Source organism: Onychomys torridus, chromosome 5 (genome assembly GCF_903995425.1).
Source record: "Onychomys torridus chromosome 5, mOncTor1.1, whole genome shotgun sequence".
Classification (NCBI taxonomy): Eukaryota; Metazoa; Chordata; class Mammalia; order Rodentia; family Cricetidae; genus Onychomys; species Onychomys torridus.
In genome coordinates, this window is record NC_050447.1 from 22,877,802 (window position 1) to 22,897,222 (window position 19,421).

Below are 19,421 nucleotides of genomic sequence, written 5' to 3' on the forward strand. Positions count from 1 at the left end.
ATAAATGTTACAACCTGAAAATGTCACAATTCTTACAAGGAAATGATAAAATGTTAATGACTTCTAGATGTAGTCCACTGGTTCCTCTAAAGAGGAAACCATCTAGTCTATAAGACCCATAGGGCCAGCTAGCACAGGATGCTACTCCTCAAAAATATCAAGATGGGTGAAGCTACCACCTTCTCAGGAATGACGCTCAATTTAGTCTTACCAATATTCAATGTTCAAATGATGTCTTTTACTTAAAACCTACGTTCATTTAAATTTGTAATATATTTTTTAAAATTTATAACATTCTAAATGTATAGATAACTAACGTGTCTCAACAGATACCTTTTCCTTTAGACTTGTTCTGAGACATGATCTTTCTACACAGCTCAGGCTAACCTAGAACTCATTAGGTAGCCCAAGTTGGCCTTGAACTTAGATTCTCCTATCTGGTCTCCTAAGTACTGGGAGCACAGGTGTGTGCCACCACATCCAACTCTCACCTGAGACACTTTCAAGTTGAGGGTATGCTGTTAAGTGGTCACACTAACTCTCAGAAATGACTTTCCCATTTCTTTCTAAAGTTTGTCTTTTTGAGGGCCACCATGTTTCTTTCACTGTTAAAGGCTGATAAACAGAAAACCACCAGTGGCTTTAAAGGGGGACTGACCAAACCAGCACCTGTTTTTCCAGACAGGGTTTCTCTGTGTAGCCCTGGCTGTCCTGGAACTTGCCCTGTACACCAGGCTGGCCTCAGAGATCCCCCTGTCTCTGTTGGGATAAAGTTGTTGGCCACCACCACACTTTGTTTCCAATGTTGGATATTGTATTTTTCAGCTTTTAGAACATTTGCATATAAATAATGAAGTATTTTGGTGACAAGAGCCAACATAAAATTCATTTATGGTTTTGTTTTGGGGATAATTTTATTTTTTGAAATAGGGTCTCATGTAGTCCAGGTTGACTTCAAACTCCTAATCCTTCAACTTCTGCTTTCCGAGTGCTAGGATTAGATGTCCCAGCCACATCTGGACAAAATCCAAATCCATTTGTGTTTCACATACACAGAACAAAGGCAATTTTTTTTTTTTTTTTTTTTTTAAGAGACAGGGTCTTACTATGTAGCCCTGGATGGCCTCAAACTTAGAGAGCTGCCTGTCTCTACCTCCCAAGTGGTGAGATTAAAGGCATCTCATCCAGTTCATTCAATATTTTAAATATTTTAAATAGGTCATGAAACAAAACTTTCATGGTGTGCTTCCCATTTTCTACTTTGTGGGTTGATAATGATACTGTGCAGCACTTCACATTTGAGATTTGTAGACTAGGGATACACAACCTGGATGTATCCTATTTTCTGGACACAAGTACAATCAAATTAGGAGTCAACGATAAAAGAATTTTTGAAAAGCCCAGTTGATCTTAAACCATATACTCATAAACATACAGCTCTAGAGTCATGGGGGCAACGGTAACTGAGAAAGTTCTAAAAAAGGTCATGGGAGTAGATTGATTACAGTGTAAATAACTAAACTTCTTGGATTCTGTGGCTAACACAGGAAAATGCTAAGGTTCCATTACCAGTCCATTCGAGAACCAAGTATGATAATGTCCAGCTAACTCCAAGATGACTCAGCAGAAAGACAACCAGCAATGGGAGGGAAGGACAGATGTAACAGCAAGGGCGTCAGAACACCCAATGGCCACTCAAAGTGCTGAGAGGTGGCTGATGTGCAAAGTCTGGAAGAAAAACTCCTAATCCAGTGTAAAATGTACATTTCCGGGGCTGGAGAGATGGCTCAGTGGTTAAGAGCACTGTCTGCTCTTCCAGAGGTCCTGAGTTCAACTCCCAGGAACCACATGGTGGCTCACAACCAACTCTAGAGGGATCTGATGCCCTCTTCTGACATAAAGTTGTACATGCAGATAAAGCACTTGTATGCATAAATAAATAATAAAATCTTTAAAATAAATGTACATTTCCTTTTCCTTCCTTCCTTCCTTCCTTCCTTCCTTCCTTCCTTCTTTCCTTCCTTCCTTCCTTTTTTCTTTTTTGAGACAGGGTTTCTCTGTGTAGTTCTGGGGCCTGTCCTGGATCTCACTCTGTAGACCAGGCTGGGATTAAAGGCATGCACCAGCACTGCCCGGCTTAAAATGCACATTTCTAATTAAAAACTATCATCTAACATTGACAAATAAGAAGGTAGGAGGAGGCTGCCTAGGTTTACACACTGTCTATACACCCTCAGAGACTATGATGAGGAAAAGCTGTCGAAACTATTTTACAAATGTAACATAAACGAGATACCAAAATGAGACGTCTGCATAATGAAAAGACATTTACCAATCAACACTGATTATCAACTGGTCCAAAATAATCACAAAGCCATGTGAGCACATAGCACTGCTGCCTTTATTTTGGTGTAGTACTGGCGATGGAACCGAAATCTCTGTGCCACAGGGACATCAGTGCTAGATGAACACACAGACCAAGCCACAACGTAAGCCTCGTCATGGCTACCACACCACCCTGACATTCAGCCAGGACAGACACTCTCTGGATAGTACCTTAAAGCCAGTTATTAATGCACTTCACTAAAAGGGAAAAAGATGAAAAGGAAAACCAAACCTTCCCATTCAGGCAGACACAATACAAAGTAAAAAAATCCTTACAGACATAAAGACCAACAGACTGCTCATTTGTGACCTGTCAACCTATCCAGAAAAGAAACTAATTATCTATACGCCATCATTTATCCTTCCCAAATACACTATACCTGATATTTAGTGTTCTTTTAGGATGACCAAAATAGCATGGTTCAGTATTGAAGGGGGCTTCCCACCCTCTGCTTCCCCTGAAGGTCTTTTACAGTAAAGCAGTTACTGGCCTGGGAAGGGGAACTCTAGAGCTGAGAGACACAACAGCAGGGAATCAGAAAACATGTTCATGGACTTGACAGCCTCAAGAAGCTGGAAATCCAGCCACCAGTGAGGAGCCCACAAACAGAGAGCTTCAAACTAAGAAGCACAGAAAGGCCCAGAAATGGACAGAGTCAGCTATGTCTGAAAGAGAGCAAACAGCACGTTCCAGATAGGCAGCTGTGAGCTGGCGCACCCACACCACTGAGATCTGCATGAGGTTGCAGAAGTCCTCAAGACCGCCCTTCAGAGCGTCTCTCTAGAACAAGAGCAGCAACGACAGAGCCAGACAACAAAGGAAAGTAGGTGGAAGGCACGGGGAGAAAATACAGCCACCTCTATGAGAAAACATATTACATAAAGCACGAGAACAGGATACTATTTTAAAAATTCAGAGACTGAAACGGACTTCTAAAATGCAAAGAAGTCTAACATCTGAATCACATTCTAGACAGTGAGAACAAGAGAGGGACGGATATCAAAGAACACTGACACTATGGAAAGCCATGAGCTTTCAGATGGAAAAGGCCCAGCAAGAATCAGAATAAAGGATGAAAGGAGCCCACAGGAAGGCACATGTCTGAACACTCAGAAGACTGAGAACGAAGAGAAATCCCTAAACATTCCCAGAAAAAGAAAAGAAAAATCTGTAAGATCAAAGAGGAGGGCTCCAGTGCTGACATTGGAACAAACACTTCAAAACTGAGGAAATCACGAATTTCAACGTACAATTATACCCCCATGAAGATGTGAGGATAAAGATATTCTCAAATACCCAAGTCTCAAAACCACCGATCTCCACAATTCCTTTAAAAAAGCATCCATTAGAGCACCTGTCTTCAGAATACCTCCTTTAAGGGTTCAGAGAAACAGGTTTCCCAAGGTGTTAGAATTCCTGTCAAATCCCCACAGAGCCCTGATACAGCACCCGGCAGACACCACTTTCGAGAAACACAAAATGCTGAAGCCACACTGACTTCACCTGCAAGGGAGTTGTAACAACAAAGTATTTGTTACATATAGGAAAGGGTGCATTGGGTATAAAACTCACTATTCATTTTAAGTAAATGCATCTTCTTTCCTTAGTTTTCATTAGATACCCTCAGAGAGATTACCCAAGGAAATGGCAGGTGCAAGTAAGGTTCTTTCATTTCACTGCAGCATGGATGCTGGATACCTGCATCTTCAACTGACAAGATGATTTTATTTCTAGCTTCTAGCTCAGCAAACTCCCAAGTGTCTGATTCCTTGCCAGAGGATTGTATTCACCCTCAAGTCCTCTCATACCCCTGGAAAAATCAACATCACTGTTTTGTTTTTTTAATATATATTTTCAAATTGTGTTCTAAAAAAGTTTTCTTTTTGTACATCTTAACACCAGAAACCTCATTAGTAGGTTCATACTTTTAGTTTCAATAAAACAAATTCATGAACCAAGTTAAAGCTGCACATGGCTGCTTATTTCTATAATTCTAGCACTCAAGAGACTAAGACAGAAAGGCTATGATGAATTCCAGGTAAACCTGGGATAGTGTCTCAAAAATCAGACAATATTTAAAACATTCTTTGGAAGGAATGCTTCAGCTGGGAACACTGGCAGACACTTGTGATCACAGTACTCAGGAGCCTGAGGTAGGAGGATAAAGTCTGAGGCCAACCTGAGTTAAACGAGGACACTATCTTAAAAACTTCAGGCTGGGCGTGGTGGCGCTCGCCTTTAATCCCAGCACTCGGGAGGCAGAGCCAGGCGGATCTCTGTGAGTTTGAGGCCAGCCTGGGCTACAGAGTGAGATCCAGGACAGCCACTAAAACTACACAGAGAAACCCTGTCTTGAAAAAACAAAACAAAACAAAACCAAAACCAAAAAACTTCAGTATATAGCTGGGCAGTGGTGGCACACACGTTTAATCCCAGCACTCGGGAGGCAGAGGCAGGCAGATCTCTGTGAGTTCGAGCATAGCCTGGTCTACAGAATGAGTTCCAGGAGAGCCAAGGATACACAGAGAAACCCCATCTCAAAAAACCAAACCAAACAAACAAGAAAAAACTTCAGTATAAAATAGTATATCCTGATCAAAATAAGACAATGTGAGTACCTAGGACAGGGTTCTTTGACAACAGTGAGTCGAAGTAGGTTTTTGGTATCAACTGCTTTGGATACAGAGTGTATGAACACATGTTTAACAGCGTCAATCCAATGACTCCTTCACAGAAGCTCTGTGTCCACTTATCTTTTCTTATCAACAATGGCAGATCTCAGGAAAATCAGAGTTATGTCCACTAAACTGCTGTATAAGACAGGGATGTTACAGATGAAGCATGACATCTCACATTGCAGATGAGAGGACCCACAGTGCAGCTAACTCCTTAAGAAAGCAAGTCAAAGGGCAATGGGTAACTCCTCAAAATTCAAGAACCCCAACCAAGGTCTGCACTCTTTGGGGTCCAAGCTGCCATCTGAGTCACCAACATCATCCTTGACTGCTTTGATTTTAAGGTCAAGCAGTACCCACTCCATCCCCACCCACCCCTCATTAACCCCATGCCAGAAAGAAGCATACACACCTTAAAATCTGTATTATTGATATATTCAAATACCAAAGCTGGTGTCTTTGACTGAAAGAGAGAACAATGATTCTTTTTAGATACTCAGACAGTAATAAATGCAATTAGTAATGGCCCACCCTCAAACTTCACAGAAGAAAAAGTGGGTTCTCTCATTAGGGACAGCCGGGGTTTTTCTTTTTAGATTTGTTATTCCTTTATGTGCATGCGTACATCCATCTCTAAAGAGACCACAAGAGGGTATTAGAGCTGGAGTACCAGGACCTGAGCTCAGACTAAGTAGCAAGCACTCTCATCTGCTGAGCAATCTCTCAAGCCCTCATAACCTGTTTTGTTGTTGTTGATGTTGTTTTATTTTGAAGTACTTACGATGTCTGGATTGCTTCAAAATAGGAAAGGGGAGGCGGGAGAGGGGCAGGGTTACAAGTTGGCATAAAGGTGAATACTGCTCAGTCATAACACAAGACGCTCTGTATATACTGTTTATGTGTATATGTAAAGTTTAAAAAGGGAGATATTCCCAGAATAATCCAGCAGCAGTCCTGGTTAATCTATTAGTAATTTTTTGTTGTTGTTGTTTTGGTTTTTCGAGACAGGGATTCTCTGCAGCTTTGGAGCCTGTCCTGGACTAGCTCTGTAGACCAGGCTGGCCTTGAACTCACAGAGATCCACCTGCCTCTGCCTCCCGAGCGCTGGGATTACAGGCATGCGCCACCACTGCCTGGCAATTAGTAATTTTATTAGGATTTACACTCAGCAATATCCCAAGTTGCCATCTGTATCAGGCGCTGCACACTTTCATCTTGGTTTAGCAAATGAGATGCACTTGACACAATTTTCATACTCTATTAAGTCTTTTCAGGCTCCTAAAAGATCATCTGGGCTCAGAGGTGAACATCTATAATCCAACTTTTGAAAGTACTGTAGCTGAAGAGACTCCTCAGTGGGTAAGAGCTTACTGTACCCATGCAAAAGCTGGGCGCTGTAATCCCCAAGAGATGGAGACAAGAAGACCCAGAAGCTTAATAAGCAGTCAGTCAAACTGAGAAGACTCTGGCTTCAAAACACAAGTACCCCCACTCATTTGTACAAGGTACATAGCATATAACACATATGCTCCACACAAAACTCAAGTCACCAGAGTCCTTAATGAAATCAGTAAAATGTTTAGTTCAGTACTTCCTGTAGAAGTCTAGAGCTGCCAATGTCAGGTTTACTTAGAAATAAAATCATGCTATCTGGCAGAAATAGTGTTTCAAAACTGGGAGAAAAGCATGGCTTTAAGGGTTATAGAAATAAAAACTCATCTCAAAAATCTTGATTGCTGGGAACTTTAGCTCAAGGACTAAGCACAGGTTCTTAGGGAACGGGTCACAGCGAGTGTGTGTGTGAAAACATGCTCGCGTGCCTCCCCCGACTCAAGCACATTTCCCTGGGCAAAAGAGCCCCAGGAGCACTGGGAACAAACGGATCTAACACTGTCCTCCAGAATCTGACCTTTCTACAGACTCAAGTAAGCCTGATCCTCTCAGATCCAGGGGCTAAGGTACCCTTTCTACTTCCACCTACATTATTAAGACTAGACTTATGAGGCCAATATGTATGTATGTATCTGCTAGGTGCATGTGAGTATGGTTATTCAGAGGCCAAATGTCTGTTTCCTCTGGAGCTGGCTCTTGGCCACTTGACACAGGTGCTGGGAATAAAACTCAGGTTCTCTGGAAAGTAACAACCGTTCTTATCCACTGAGGCATCTCTTAAGCCCTGCTTCAATTTTTTGCTTAACTCATGTATTACACAAACATGTTAACAAATTACAAATATTAAGTCAGGTATCAGTAAGTTCAGCTAACAGAGAGGGACAGAGGAAGAGGCAGGGGAGGGGGAGAGAGAGGGAGGGAAGGAAGGGGGACACATACACCATTTGTCTACCATGTGAAAAGCCCTTAGGTTTAGTCCCTAGTACCATCTTTTGAAGTCTTGTGTCCCAAAAGGGGTCTCTAGCTCAGGTTAGCTTTAAATCCCCTATGTAGTTGAGAACAATCTTGAATTTCTGATCATCCTGCTTCTATATTCTGTGTACTGGGATTATAGGCAAGCATCACTTTGCCTAGTTTACGCATTTCTAGGGATCAAACTCAGGGCTCATTCATGCTAGCAGGCAATACCAACTCAGCTATAACCCAATTCACATTTGTGCTCGCTCACTCTCTCTGTTCTTTAAATGAACAATATCCATTTTTACCTCCAACATTAAAACTAAACAGTGTGTGTGTGTGTGTGTGTGTGTGTGTGTGTGCGCGTGCGCGTGCGCGCGCGCACATTCTTAAGTGGACAATATTCATTTTAACCTCAAACATTAAGCAGTTCAGGGTTAGTCACCAATCTGAACTAATTAGAATGGAATATATTATTTAATTAAATCAAATCAGTTATAAACTGGTGCATAATCACCCTTTCTCAGTCTTGATCAGGGTCCAAAAGAAAAATCTTTCCTCACACTATATTACTCTGCAGCTGAGCAAATTACTTAGCCTTTGTAGACTTCTGTTTTCATACAGTACAACATCAACAATAGCAGTACTGATCTCTTAGATCACCGTGGGGATTAAAGGGTGTGATACAGCTCAATACTCAGCACAGTGCCTGGCCTAAGAAGGCTAGCTGTTATAGTATAAGGACATCCTCAGCATACAGAAGCAAAGACCTGCTTTTTTGCTTCTATAAAACTGCCACAGAGAACAGGGAAATAATCTCAGATAAAGCAGGTGGACAAAAGAAACAGGATACAAGTGGCACCAAAGTGGATTTTGCAAGCATAGAAGCTTAGCCAATCAAAAATACTCTGTCACTTTTCCCTAGAGAAAGGAAACAAAAGTAAACAGCATCCCTAGAATAGGTCAAAATTAAGCATGTCATTTGATATATTTTTAAAAAATTTTTATTATTGTGAATATGTATGTGCATGTGTATATGTTGGCACATGTGCCATGGCACAAACAGAAGTCAGAGGCCAACTTTGTGGAGTAGGTTCTCTCTATCTACCCTAGTATGGTTTCTAAGGATCAAACTCTAGTCACCAGGCCTGTGTGGCAAGTGCCTGTACCTACTGAGCCATCCTGCCCCAAATCAAGCATTTTAGTTGTAAAATATGCATATATTTTAAGTTGTACATATGCAACATGAGGCTCCTTGTGGTGGATGCAGAACTAGAGACTAGCATATGAAACAGCAAGGTTTCTTTCTAAAAGGACTGGTGGTCTGGGACCTGCTTAGTTCTCTACACTAGAATCAACAAAGATTTCTAACATCAGGCTTACTAGAGTGAGGTAAGATAATGCAAACTGGCAGTGAGAAGCTCCAGGGGGCTAAATCAAAGAAACAGGCAATAACAGGCAACAAATCGGGGCAGAGTTCTTCTCTGAACACAGACTTCATTTAGTGGTAGTAGTTAGCTAATCCCTGGGTCAGGACAGGTGTATGGTTTTTAGACCCACTTAGAAGTCAATATTAGTGCCATCAGTCCATTATGCAGCACCACACACTGCCCTGGGTGTTAAACAACGCCCCACCCCAATCCACTAGCACACTCCCCAGCCACCAGGCACCTACCACAGGGTCCTTTACAGTGTCAATCAGCTTAATGATATTTGTTCCACCACGAAGGTTCTCCAGAATCTTAACCTCTCGTTTTATCTTCTTTTTCTTCACTGGCTTAAATACACAAGAGTAATCAGAAGTGAGACTTCTTTTGAAGTTAACATAATAAATACAACTTTAAACAATGTAAAGACAACAGCATGGATCATTTGCTGTGTACTATGATGTGTTAAAGAATACACTTAAATTAGATGAGAAAAAGTGAGTTTACCCATTGTAAACTTTTAGGTTAAATAATTTATAGTTTATAGCTTATGTGGCAAGATCTTTACGTAGTTATATCCAGGGCATTCAGCAAATTTGAACATCCATGTCCATTTTAAAAATAAATGCATGCTTACTGGATTACTGCCAAATGTGTTATAGCTCTGAACAGCTGTAGCTCATGGACAAACAGAAAAACTGAAACAAAATGGCCAGACACTTGCTCTTCCAATGAGTTACATGTAACTGTGTCTTCAGTGGCAAGAGCCAGTTCGCTGACATCAAGTTACAAACTTGTTTCCAAGAAGTTGGCTCCCATTTCCTGTTGCCACTCCCACTTCCTTAATATTTAGGATCAGATCAGCTCAGAGCCAGGAACTCTCCCAATAGATCTCATTCCTAGAGAGAGAAAGCTGTTGTCTCAGCAAAGGAGAAAACTGATCTCATCCAGCAACTGCTAAGCCACCAACCTACAAGAGGGGAAATTAAAGGTCTTCTTAGAAAGACTCCATCATATATATATATCATTTCATGTCTGAAATAGGATCTGAAGTCAACAAATAAAAGCAGTTCTGAAAAGGCAAGTGTGTCAGAATCAATGATCTGCAAGTCACTCGGGACAGTAAGAGACATGGTAACTCCCTGACATAAGTCCATTCACCCTCACAAAGCCTCTAAGCAGGAAGGTCAGCAGCAGAGGAGCTACGCACACAAGGTCACAGCTAACAGGGCAGAAGCAAGAGTCAGGCCTGGCACTCTGCCTGCCTGGCAGCACCCTCTTCACCTCTGGATTTTACAAGGGAGAGACTGCTAAGGAAAAGGACTACTTTGTTAAAACACGGTTATGAATAGCAGAGGCAAAGAGAGGCCAATAGACCGTCCATGAAATGATAATACAGTATCTAAAATGCCTTGGGCTGGGAGGATGGCAAGATGGTTCAGTAAGAGTGCTTGCTGTCAAACCTGGTGACCTGAATTCAATCCCTAGAACCTGTAAGGTCGGCAGGACCCACCCACTCTCACAATCTGTCCTCTGACCATCACAGGGAGTGTGCTCTCCCTCAACCCAACACACAGCATATATAAATGTAATTTTTTAAAGCTCAGAGATAATAAATAAATAACCTCTTGGTTACTGAAACATACCCTGAACAAGAGCAGGGAAGGTGGGCTGGCTGGAGAAATGGCTCAGCATGAGAGCTGTGCAAGCATGAGGACCTAGGTTCAGATCCCCAGTGCCTATGTAAAAGCCAGGTATGACTGCAGCTTGTTGGTGGCTAGCCTAGCAGAATGAACAGTACGCTCTAGGTTCAATGAGAGTTTGTCTTAAGAGAGTAAGGTGGCCAGGCAGCAGTGGCACCCACCTTTAATCCCAATACTGGGGAGGCAGAGCCAGGCAGATCTCTGTGAGTTCAAGGCCAACCTGGTCTACAGAGCGAGATCCAAGACACCACAGACACTAAAACTACACAGAAAAACACTGTCTCCCACAACAACAACAAAGGGGGAGTAAGGTGGAGGCCAGACACCAACACTGTCCTCTGGCCTCCACCAGGACACACACACCACATACACAGCAGAAGACAGGAAAGAGAGCACAGCACCACTTGCAACAGTGCACAGCTGGGGATCACACGGATTGTGTGCTGGTAAGCCAGCTGTCACACTTCTCCACTCTGCCAGGGCTCCCAGCACACAGATGGCTAGGGTACCTCCTCCCTATCTCTCCCAGGAACCTTACTTCCTTGGTCTCTGTAATCACTGACCTCAATGTTTGGGGGAAATCAAGCACCATACAACCCAATTAAAAACAGCCAGGGAAGGACACATACATGGCAAGTAGCCTCCAGGTCTAATTCAGATTTAAAACAGAAGACAACTGAATGTAACACACAAAAGGTGGCTGGCTAACTTCTATCCACCCAAACTCAGGTAACAGCATTCCTGTTCAATGCTGCAGCATACACAGTGCTATTATGTCAATGCCACTTTCTCCAGCCGCGCTGTTCCTCATCCATGCAAGAGGGCCTCCTGGAACCCAGAAAGACTCAACTGTTTTTCATGTCTAAAGGGAACTTACAGTGCAGCTGAAGCACATTCTGATACCCCCAAACTCCCCAGAGCAGCTGAGCAACTCTGGAGCTGGAGCAGCTGGAGTCCTTAGATGCTGCCAGATACCAAGAAGACTCAAAAAAAGAAAGTGACCCACAACCCAGGACACCCCTTCCAAAGCACTAAGCACCAGGCAGCAAGCAGCTCCATCAGTTTCCATGTACTGCTCTGAGCCTGAGAAGATTCCAGAAGCTAACTACTGAAGAGCCTGGAGAGTAAAGGAGATCTTTTTAATTATACAAATGGAACCAGTGAGCAAAAGAACATTTATCAGTGAGAATTACCGACACCTTTAAAAGCTTTGTTAAGTTTTATAGAAATACAGATGCTCTGACCCTCGTATAGAGCACATTCCCACTGACCACAGTTAAACAGCACTCAGAAACCACCTCGAGCATGCTAACAAGGCTCACACTCATGTGTCTTATCCAGACGGTATCTAGTTCAAAGATTTAAATGGCATTGGTTTAGCTATTTTTCATATTGAATTTTTTTTTTTATTCAAAGTAGATAAAGCAGCAAAAAAAGTGAACTTGCTATCATCCTCCTGCCGCAGCCCCTAGAGCACTGGATCACAGGTGCATACTACCACATATGTTGAGAAAATATTTAAAGGAAAGAAAAACATTAAAAAACATTAAAAAGTTTTAACTATGAAAACTTATGACATTGAAAATGTTTTAGATGTACACTCTGAAGATGGAAAGTGTCTGTTCTAAAGGTTTTCCACACATGAAGAGCAGTGCTGGCCATCTGGAAGACCCTTGTTCAACGCGGCCCAAGGGTAAAGAATGTCTTGTCTACTTACCCAGATCTAAAAATTTATAACAAAACAATATGCTTGTGACACACTGCAGAAAAGGAGATGTTCACAAAACCACCAACTTCTTACTTATCCCAGAGCCTCACTCCTTTAGAACCAGTGCTGAGGACAACGACCGTATCAATTGCAATACAAAAGGGGTGGGAATAAGGACCTCAATCCTTTCCAGTAAGTATCAAAGGCAAAACTTCTTTTAAATTTCTTTCCAAGTTCAACTAGATTGATAAATTCAAGACAGACAGTATAGCCACAACTTTCATCCCACTATTAAACCAATGGCGGCCAAACTAAGGTATTAATCTATCACTTGCAATGAAGAATTTAATCAACAATGGGTGCCAGGAATGAAGAATGAGGAGGGAGGGAAAAAAGCTAGTCAGGCTGACATCTAGTTCCTTATTTTCTTCAGACATCTTTGAAAACCACTACATTGGACCTAAATAAATATATTAGCTCAACAATGTTATTCACAACAACTTTTCCTCCAATCTTTCAAGCCTCATTCTAATCACACTACCAATTCCTCGAGGGGAATTATTCTCAGAACCAAAGAAGAAAAGCAAAGTATCAAATCCCAGTGACAAGATATTAAGAAAACTAAGCCTAATCCCAGCACTCAGGAAGCAGAGCCAGGCAAACTCTCTGTGAGTTCAAGGCCAGCCTGGTCTACAGAGCAAGATCCAAGACAGGCACCAAAACTACACAGAGAAACCCTGTCTTGAAAAATCGAGAGAAAGAAAATTAGCTAGTGTGACGGCACACACCTGTAATCCTGGCACTTGGGAGGCTGAAGCATGGGAAATTCCAAGTTCAAGGCCAGCCTGGACTAGCTGGTGAGACCTCATTTCAAAACAGAAAACATGTTGATGAGGATGCACACAAAGAACCCTCACATACTGCTGTTGGCATTCGTCTACTGTGGAAAGTTCCTCAAAAGAGAAAACTAGTCAGGCATGGTGGCAACAGGCATATAATTCTAGCACTCAGGAAGCTGAGGCAGAAGGATCATCAGTTTGAGGCCAGCCTGGGCAACTTACAGAGATGCCATCTATATATAAATAGGGAGATAAATTACCATATAAACCACCAATTACACTTCCGAATATACACCCAAAAGCAGCAAGGCATAGGCTCAAAGAGGCATTTGCACACCCATGTTCAAAGTAGCTCTGGTCACAATAGTGAACACATGGAAGTAGCTTAAGTGTTGGCCATGGAGGGATGGATAAAGTCTACTATCCTCTAAAAGAAGGAAATCATTTTTTTCTACTTTTAGTTTTCTTTGAAAGAGGGTCTTATACCGAAGTCTAGGTTTGCCCTGAATTTAAGATAATCCCCTACCTCAGTTTCTCAAGTGCTGGGATTATAGGCATGAACCATCATGCTTAGCAAAAAGTAACTTGTATTACATGTATAAATACATTGTTGGCAACATGTTAAGTCAAATAAGCCAGTCATAAGCCAGAGCTTTATGATTCCACTTATGAGATACCCAAGTAGACCAAACAACTAATAGTGGTTGCTAGGCGCTGGGAAGACAGAGGATTGGGGAAACCATCATTTAATGGGTATAGTTTTAGTTTTACAAGATGAAAAGAGCTACACAGACAGATGGCTGTAATGGTGTTAAGAGCATTATGAATGCATTTAACGCCATGAACCGCAAACTTAAAAACGATTTCGATGGAAAGTTCTATGCTGCACACATTATACAGAGCAGACCCTTACTCTCACCAAGTTAATGTTACAACCCTTTATTGACTCTGCTTCTAAAATGTTCAATTAGTCCAACTGTAACACTGTTAGTACTGTTTCATACTGCTCTCTCAGCACCAAGCTTATTAAGTATATTTAATCTTATGAGATGAATTAATTTTCTTCCTGCAGAATACCCAAATCATCCAATGTCATAGAGCTAACTAAGTATTGGACCTGACATCTAAATCCAGGCAGTCTACTTCCTGGGCACACGCAGGAAAGAAAAACACTGTGGATTATGACAATACTATCACCTACATACCCTTCTATCTTTACTTCATATAATTCTACCTTAACAGATGAGAAAAAAAAGTTATAAACAAGCAATCTAGAACTCAAAGTCTTCTGCCCTCTTTTTCACATGGCTAACAGTCTACCTCTTAGATTATGAAGTGGTAGATGCAGAATGAGGTTGTCAATGCCACATGGAGCTCTGAGCCATACATGAGGATGGGAACTCTTTATCACTGTGTATTTTTCACATACAGTTCACACTCAAGTTATCGCTAATATATGAAGGGAATTAAACTACACACCCCAAAATCTGGGAAGTAATTGTTATGAAACCCAAAGAACTGTGTAGATCAAAGATGTCTAAAGCAGCAGTTCTCAACCTGTGGACCATGACATTACAATTCATAACGGCAGAAAAATTATTTATGAAGTAACTATGCAATAATTTTATGGTTGGGGATCACTACAACATGAACTGTATTAAAGGGGGTCACTACAACATGAAGAATTATATTAAAGGGGGTTACATTAAAGGGTTGCAGCATTAGGAAGGTTGAGAAGCACTGGTCTAAAGTACTTGGTAAAGGAGCAGCAAGATGTCTCAGCAGGTAAAAGCACCTGCTGTCAAAACCAGTGACCTGAGTTCAATCCTGGGGACCACACTGTGGAGGGAGAGAACCAACACCTGCAAGTCATCCTGACTCCACACCTGACCCATGTGTGCCTCCCCACACATAAATAAATGTGATTTTAAAATAAAAACAAACACAACAAAAAGCACTAACAAAAAAACACCACCAAGACTTCAAAGTAAGCCTTAAGGCTGTCCCTGTGAACATGCTCTGGGGCACTAACACAGAACCTCCTCAAACTCTGGGTCTGCACCTAGTACACCTTCTCAGCCATTCCCTTCAAAAGAGAACTCCACACATCAGAAATAATTCCTCTCTACTTCAGTGAGTGCCCTTCCTCTCTTCCATGACAATTCAGTAATACCAAGAAGTCAACTATCCAACGTCTCAATTTCCTCTGTGACACATAGATTCCTATTCGGTGTCTGCACTAACTCTGTGACCTTAAGAAAATCACATTCTTTCTCTGGGAGCTGCTTCTAATAGATTCTAAGCCAAGTACATTCTGTGATTCTGCTTAACACACATTAATCACACTCTACCTATGTCCCTATAATGTCAGTATTATAAACAGCTCTGGCCAGTTTACACATAATTTCTAATACTTTATTTTTAATGTTACTAATATTCCAACACTGTTTTAATAATTACTCTTGTTTTTTCTGAGACAGGGTTTCTCTGTATAACAGCCCCGGCTGTCCTGGAACTCACTCTGTAGACTAGGCTAGCCTCAAACTCACAGAGATCCACCTGCCTCTGCCTCCCAAGTGCTAGCATTAAAGGCATGTTCCACCACCACCTGACTAAAGCTACTTTTTTGAAAATTCACTTTTATTTTATGAACATTGGTGTTTTGCCTGAAAGTATGTCTACATGAGGGCATCATATCCCCTGAAACAGGAGTTACAGACAGCTGTGAGCCACCATGTGGTTGCTAGAAATTGAACTCAGGACCTCTGGAAGAGCAGCCAGTGCTCTTAACCTCTGAGCCATCTCTCCAGCTCCTTTAAAGCTATCTTTTAAGAACCCAAAATTTTGCCAGGCAGTGGTGGTACATGCCTTTAATCCCAGCTCTCAGCAGACAGAGGCAGGTGAATCTGAGTTCAAGGCTAGCCTGGTCTACAGAGAGAGCTCCTGAACAGCCAAGGCTACACAGAGAAACCCTGTCTCCAAAAAAAAAAAAAAAAAAGAGAGAGAGAGAGAGAGAGAGAACTTGAAATTAAACTTGTTGTTTGCTTTTTTTTTTTTTTTTAAAGATTTTATTTATTATGTATACAGTGTTCTGTCTGTATGTATGTCTGCAGGCTAGAGAGGGTGCCAGATCTCATTACATATGGTTGTGAGCCACCACGTGGTTGCTGGGAATTGAACTCAGGACCTCTGGAAGAGCAGCCAGTGCTCTTAACCTCTGAGCCATCTCTCCAGCCCGAAATTTTACTATTTTATTTTGTTTTGTTTGATGTGGGGGAGAGTTGATGAACACTACATCTAGGAGCTCTAGCTTGCTAGGCTAGTGCTCTACAACTGAGCAACCACCCCAGTACCAACAATACAACATCTTCAAAACAACCCACAAATATGTTAAACATATTTAAGACAAATTTTAATACCATCATTGCCTTAATCAAGAATTAATTTTGAGGGAGGAGGGCAATGGGAAGCCAAGATGTTTATAATACAAAATAATGCTGTTATCAGGAAGTCTTATATGAAGATTTCTAAGCCACTGCAGCACTGGTTCAAAATGCTTTGGATGTTTTAAAAAAAAAAAAAATAGTATTGCTCTTGACATCTACTTAGGAAACAGTAGTTTAATTGAAAGCTCTCAAGGACCCCAGGAGGTGCTGTGATCCATAGACAGGCAGAGCTCACTAATGCTTTTAGTTCACTTCTGTGTACACCTTTCTAAGTACTATGAAAGAACAGAAGAATTGACTGCTTATAATCAAGATGAAACTTTTGACACTGAAGTAGCTTTCTGCCTTGATGCATAAACCTTTTTTTTTTAAAAAATCATTTCCCCCTTCCTCCTTAATACAATTTCTGACACCACCACTACCCCCGGGAAAAGAGAAGGAAGGAAAAATAAAAGATATGACTTCTCGAGGGGTAGTAGTGGTACAATCCTTTAATTCCAGCACTTGGGATGCAGAGGCAGATGGAGGCTCAGCCTGGTCTACAGAACTAGTTTTAGACTACACAACGACACCCTGTCTGAGGCAGGGAGGCGGGGGAGGAAGTTTTAACCTCAGACTTTCATACATGTTCACTTTCCCACACATTAAGAGTACTACCTTATTTAAAAAATTCACAAAACTTTCACTAGCAGCTTTTTAAATTTGTAAAGCCCTTGAACAGCCTCAATATACCTTGATCAATAAAATATTTGAGAGCTTACATACAATTAAATGAAATAAAAGCCTTCCATGATCACTCTGCATCCAACTGTGGTGACTAAATAACGAAGACTGACATGAGAGTCCCTGAGTGCATGCTCCTTACGTGTGCATTAAGTTCCCTCCTGTAGATTAAATACAGGAGGCTTATGTGAAAAGGAAGCCTTTCCTAGATTGCCCCAAACTGAACAGCTGGCACTATGACCAGATATCACAATAGTAGGTATTAGTTATAACTTCAATTTATTTGAGTAAATAAGTATAATTTGGAATAAAGACCCCGTTCTTTTTGAAAAATAATACTTTGAATTCCTAACAACAAAATAACAATAATATTAGTGGTCTCTTACTGTATCTTCAAATAGGAATAACACCTACATGAAATGCCATAGGGCTTTGACAAATGAGTGTAAGGTGCTTCAGGCTGCTGAGAAAAAACAAATACCTCATGAACATCAAAAGCTCATGCTGGAACCCTGGAACTTTCCCTGTTCAAAGCTAAGAGCCTATAATCCAATGCTGAAATCAACAGTCGGAGGCATGAAGAAACAGAAAAGAGCTCTGACGAAGGAAGGGTCATCGCCACAGTGATGTCAGGTCCACCTCTTTGTGTCTAGGTGTACCATCTGTAAAAACAACTTTAAGCAGCTTCTATACGGGACTCATAGATATACATGAAGCCTCTTTAGAGCAGAAGGAAAACCATCAAGCAACTAACCTCTGAAATTCTTCACAAGAACGATCGAAGAGCAGTAATACTATGCTTCCCTAAACAAACACACTGGGATTCATACATATACCTGAGTGCTGTTCCCTTTAAAATAGACCACAGGAAACTGCACTTATTCTAAAAATGCTATTGCTCAGACATTTAGACATTCCCCTGGATTGCTTTAGATTTGGCAATTCAGTCTTCCAAATGTACAGCAATGGAATTCAGATATTCTAACTACAATTTGTCTTGCTTAGACCTTAAAATTAAAATGTCTGAAGGAACTTCTGTTAAAAACACTTATGTGTATGTATGTAATGAAAGTGTATGGTTTCTAGCAAGTTCCTTCAAAGAAACATTACTCTTGCTTACCACCCGCCCCATCACTACAGACCTTTCATGTACAACTCACATTTAGTGGGTCCAAGCTCCCGACACCATCTCTTACTTCTCACCCAGTGTCTTAGCAGCAGAGGCAGCATCACCTGTCCCTACAGCAACTCTGCTCCTTTATTACTAGGACAGGATGATAAGGAGCAAAGGCAGCATGTTTCACAGAATGCTAAAATCCACACTACAGTTAAACATGGACGGAAGCAGGGCACAAGCTTTCCAACCCCACATCTTTGTTTCCCAGAACCTCAACTGGGCCACTGCGAAAATCAGGTTCAGGCGAAGTACTACCGCTTTCCAGTGTTCTGTCTTTCACTAGTGACACACATACGTGATCTAACATGACTGACTGCTCAGATCCTAAGGTGACATGCACGTGCATTAGATGATCTGACAACACAAAGAACCGCTCAGGTCCTAAGGTGGATCACCTTCCCGTACAGCCTATAAAACATCATTTAATCTTCAATCACCTGTACAGAAACTTGGCCGACTCCTCATGCTCATTGAGATCATGTCTTTATTTGAGTGATAACAGCCTTATCATTATTAAACTCAGAGGGCTAGCTCTGCCATGCAGTTTTGTCCCAGTTATTATTTCAGTGGCTAGAATGGACTCTTCTTGTCCCACATCTCTTTCACTAGCTGGCCTGCTGTAGCCAGCCCACCTGAAATTGTATTGCTAAGTGAAATGGGAGTATCCACTGGGGGAGTTGCTCTGTATTCTAGTCTTTTAACTAATCTCTGAAAGGACTCCAGTTTTTTTGACAACTTTCTTTCTGGAGTAATTCAGAGCAGAGAAGTTCAATGATGAAGGAGCCCTGTACTGACAAATTCTCCACACAAAAATCTATTTTTTTCTGTGAATATTCTGTATCAAATACAGCCCCTCTCACAAGTTGAGAAGCCCACATCTTACAACTTCAAATGTTCCTGACCTATCAAACTCAAGAGTTTTGACCAGTCTGTACATTTCCTCAAAAGTTTAGAGGAACATGTAGAAGCACTGCTTTGGGGCTATCCT

At 41.5% G+C, this 19,421-nt stretch overlaps 1 protein-coding gene across 1 annotated transcript in view; it reads right to left on the bottom strand.

The window, feature by feature from the left end:
• The window catches only part of Csnk2a2 (casein kinase 2 alpha 2), a 40,776-nt gene that overhangs the window by 20,044 nt on the left and 1,311 nt on the right, over positions 1-19,421 (bottom strand). The window contains exons 3-4 of the mRNA XM_036187232.1: positions 9,086-9,187; positions 5,474-5,524 (exon numbers count right to left, since the gene is read on the bottom strand). Coding sequence (XP_036043125.1) covers positions 5,474-5,524; positions 9,086-9,187 — 153 coding nt within the window. The remainder of the gene's footprint in view (positions 1-5,473; positions 5,525-9,085; positions 9,188-19,421) is intronic.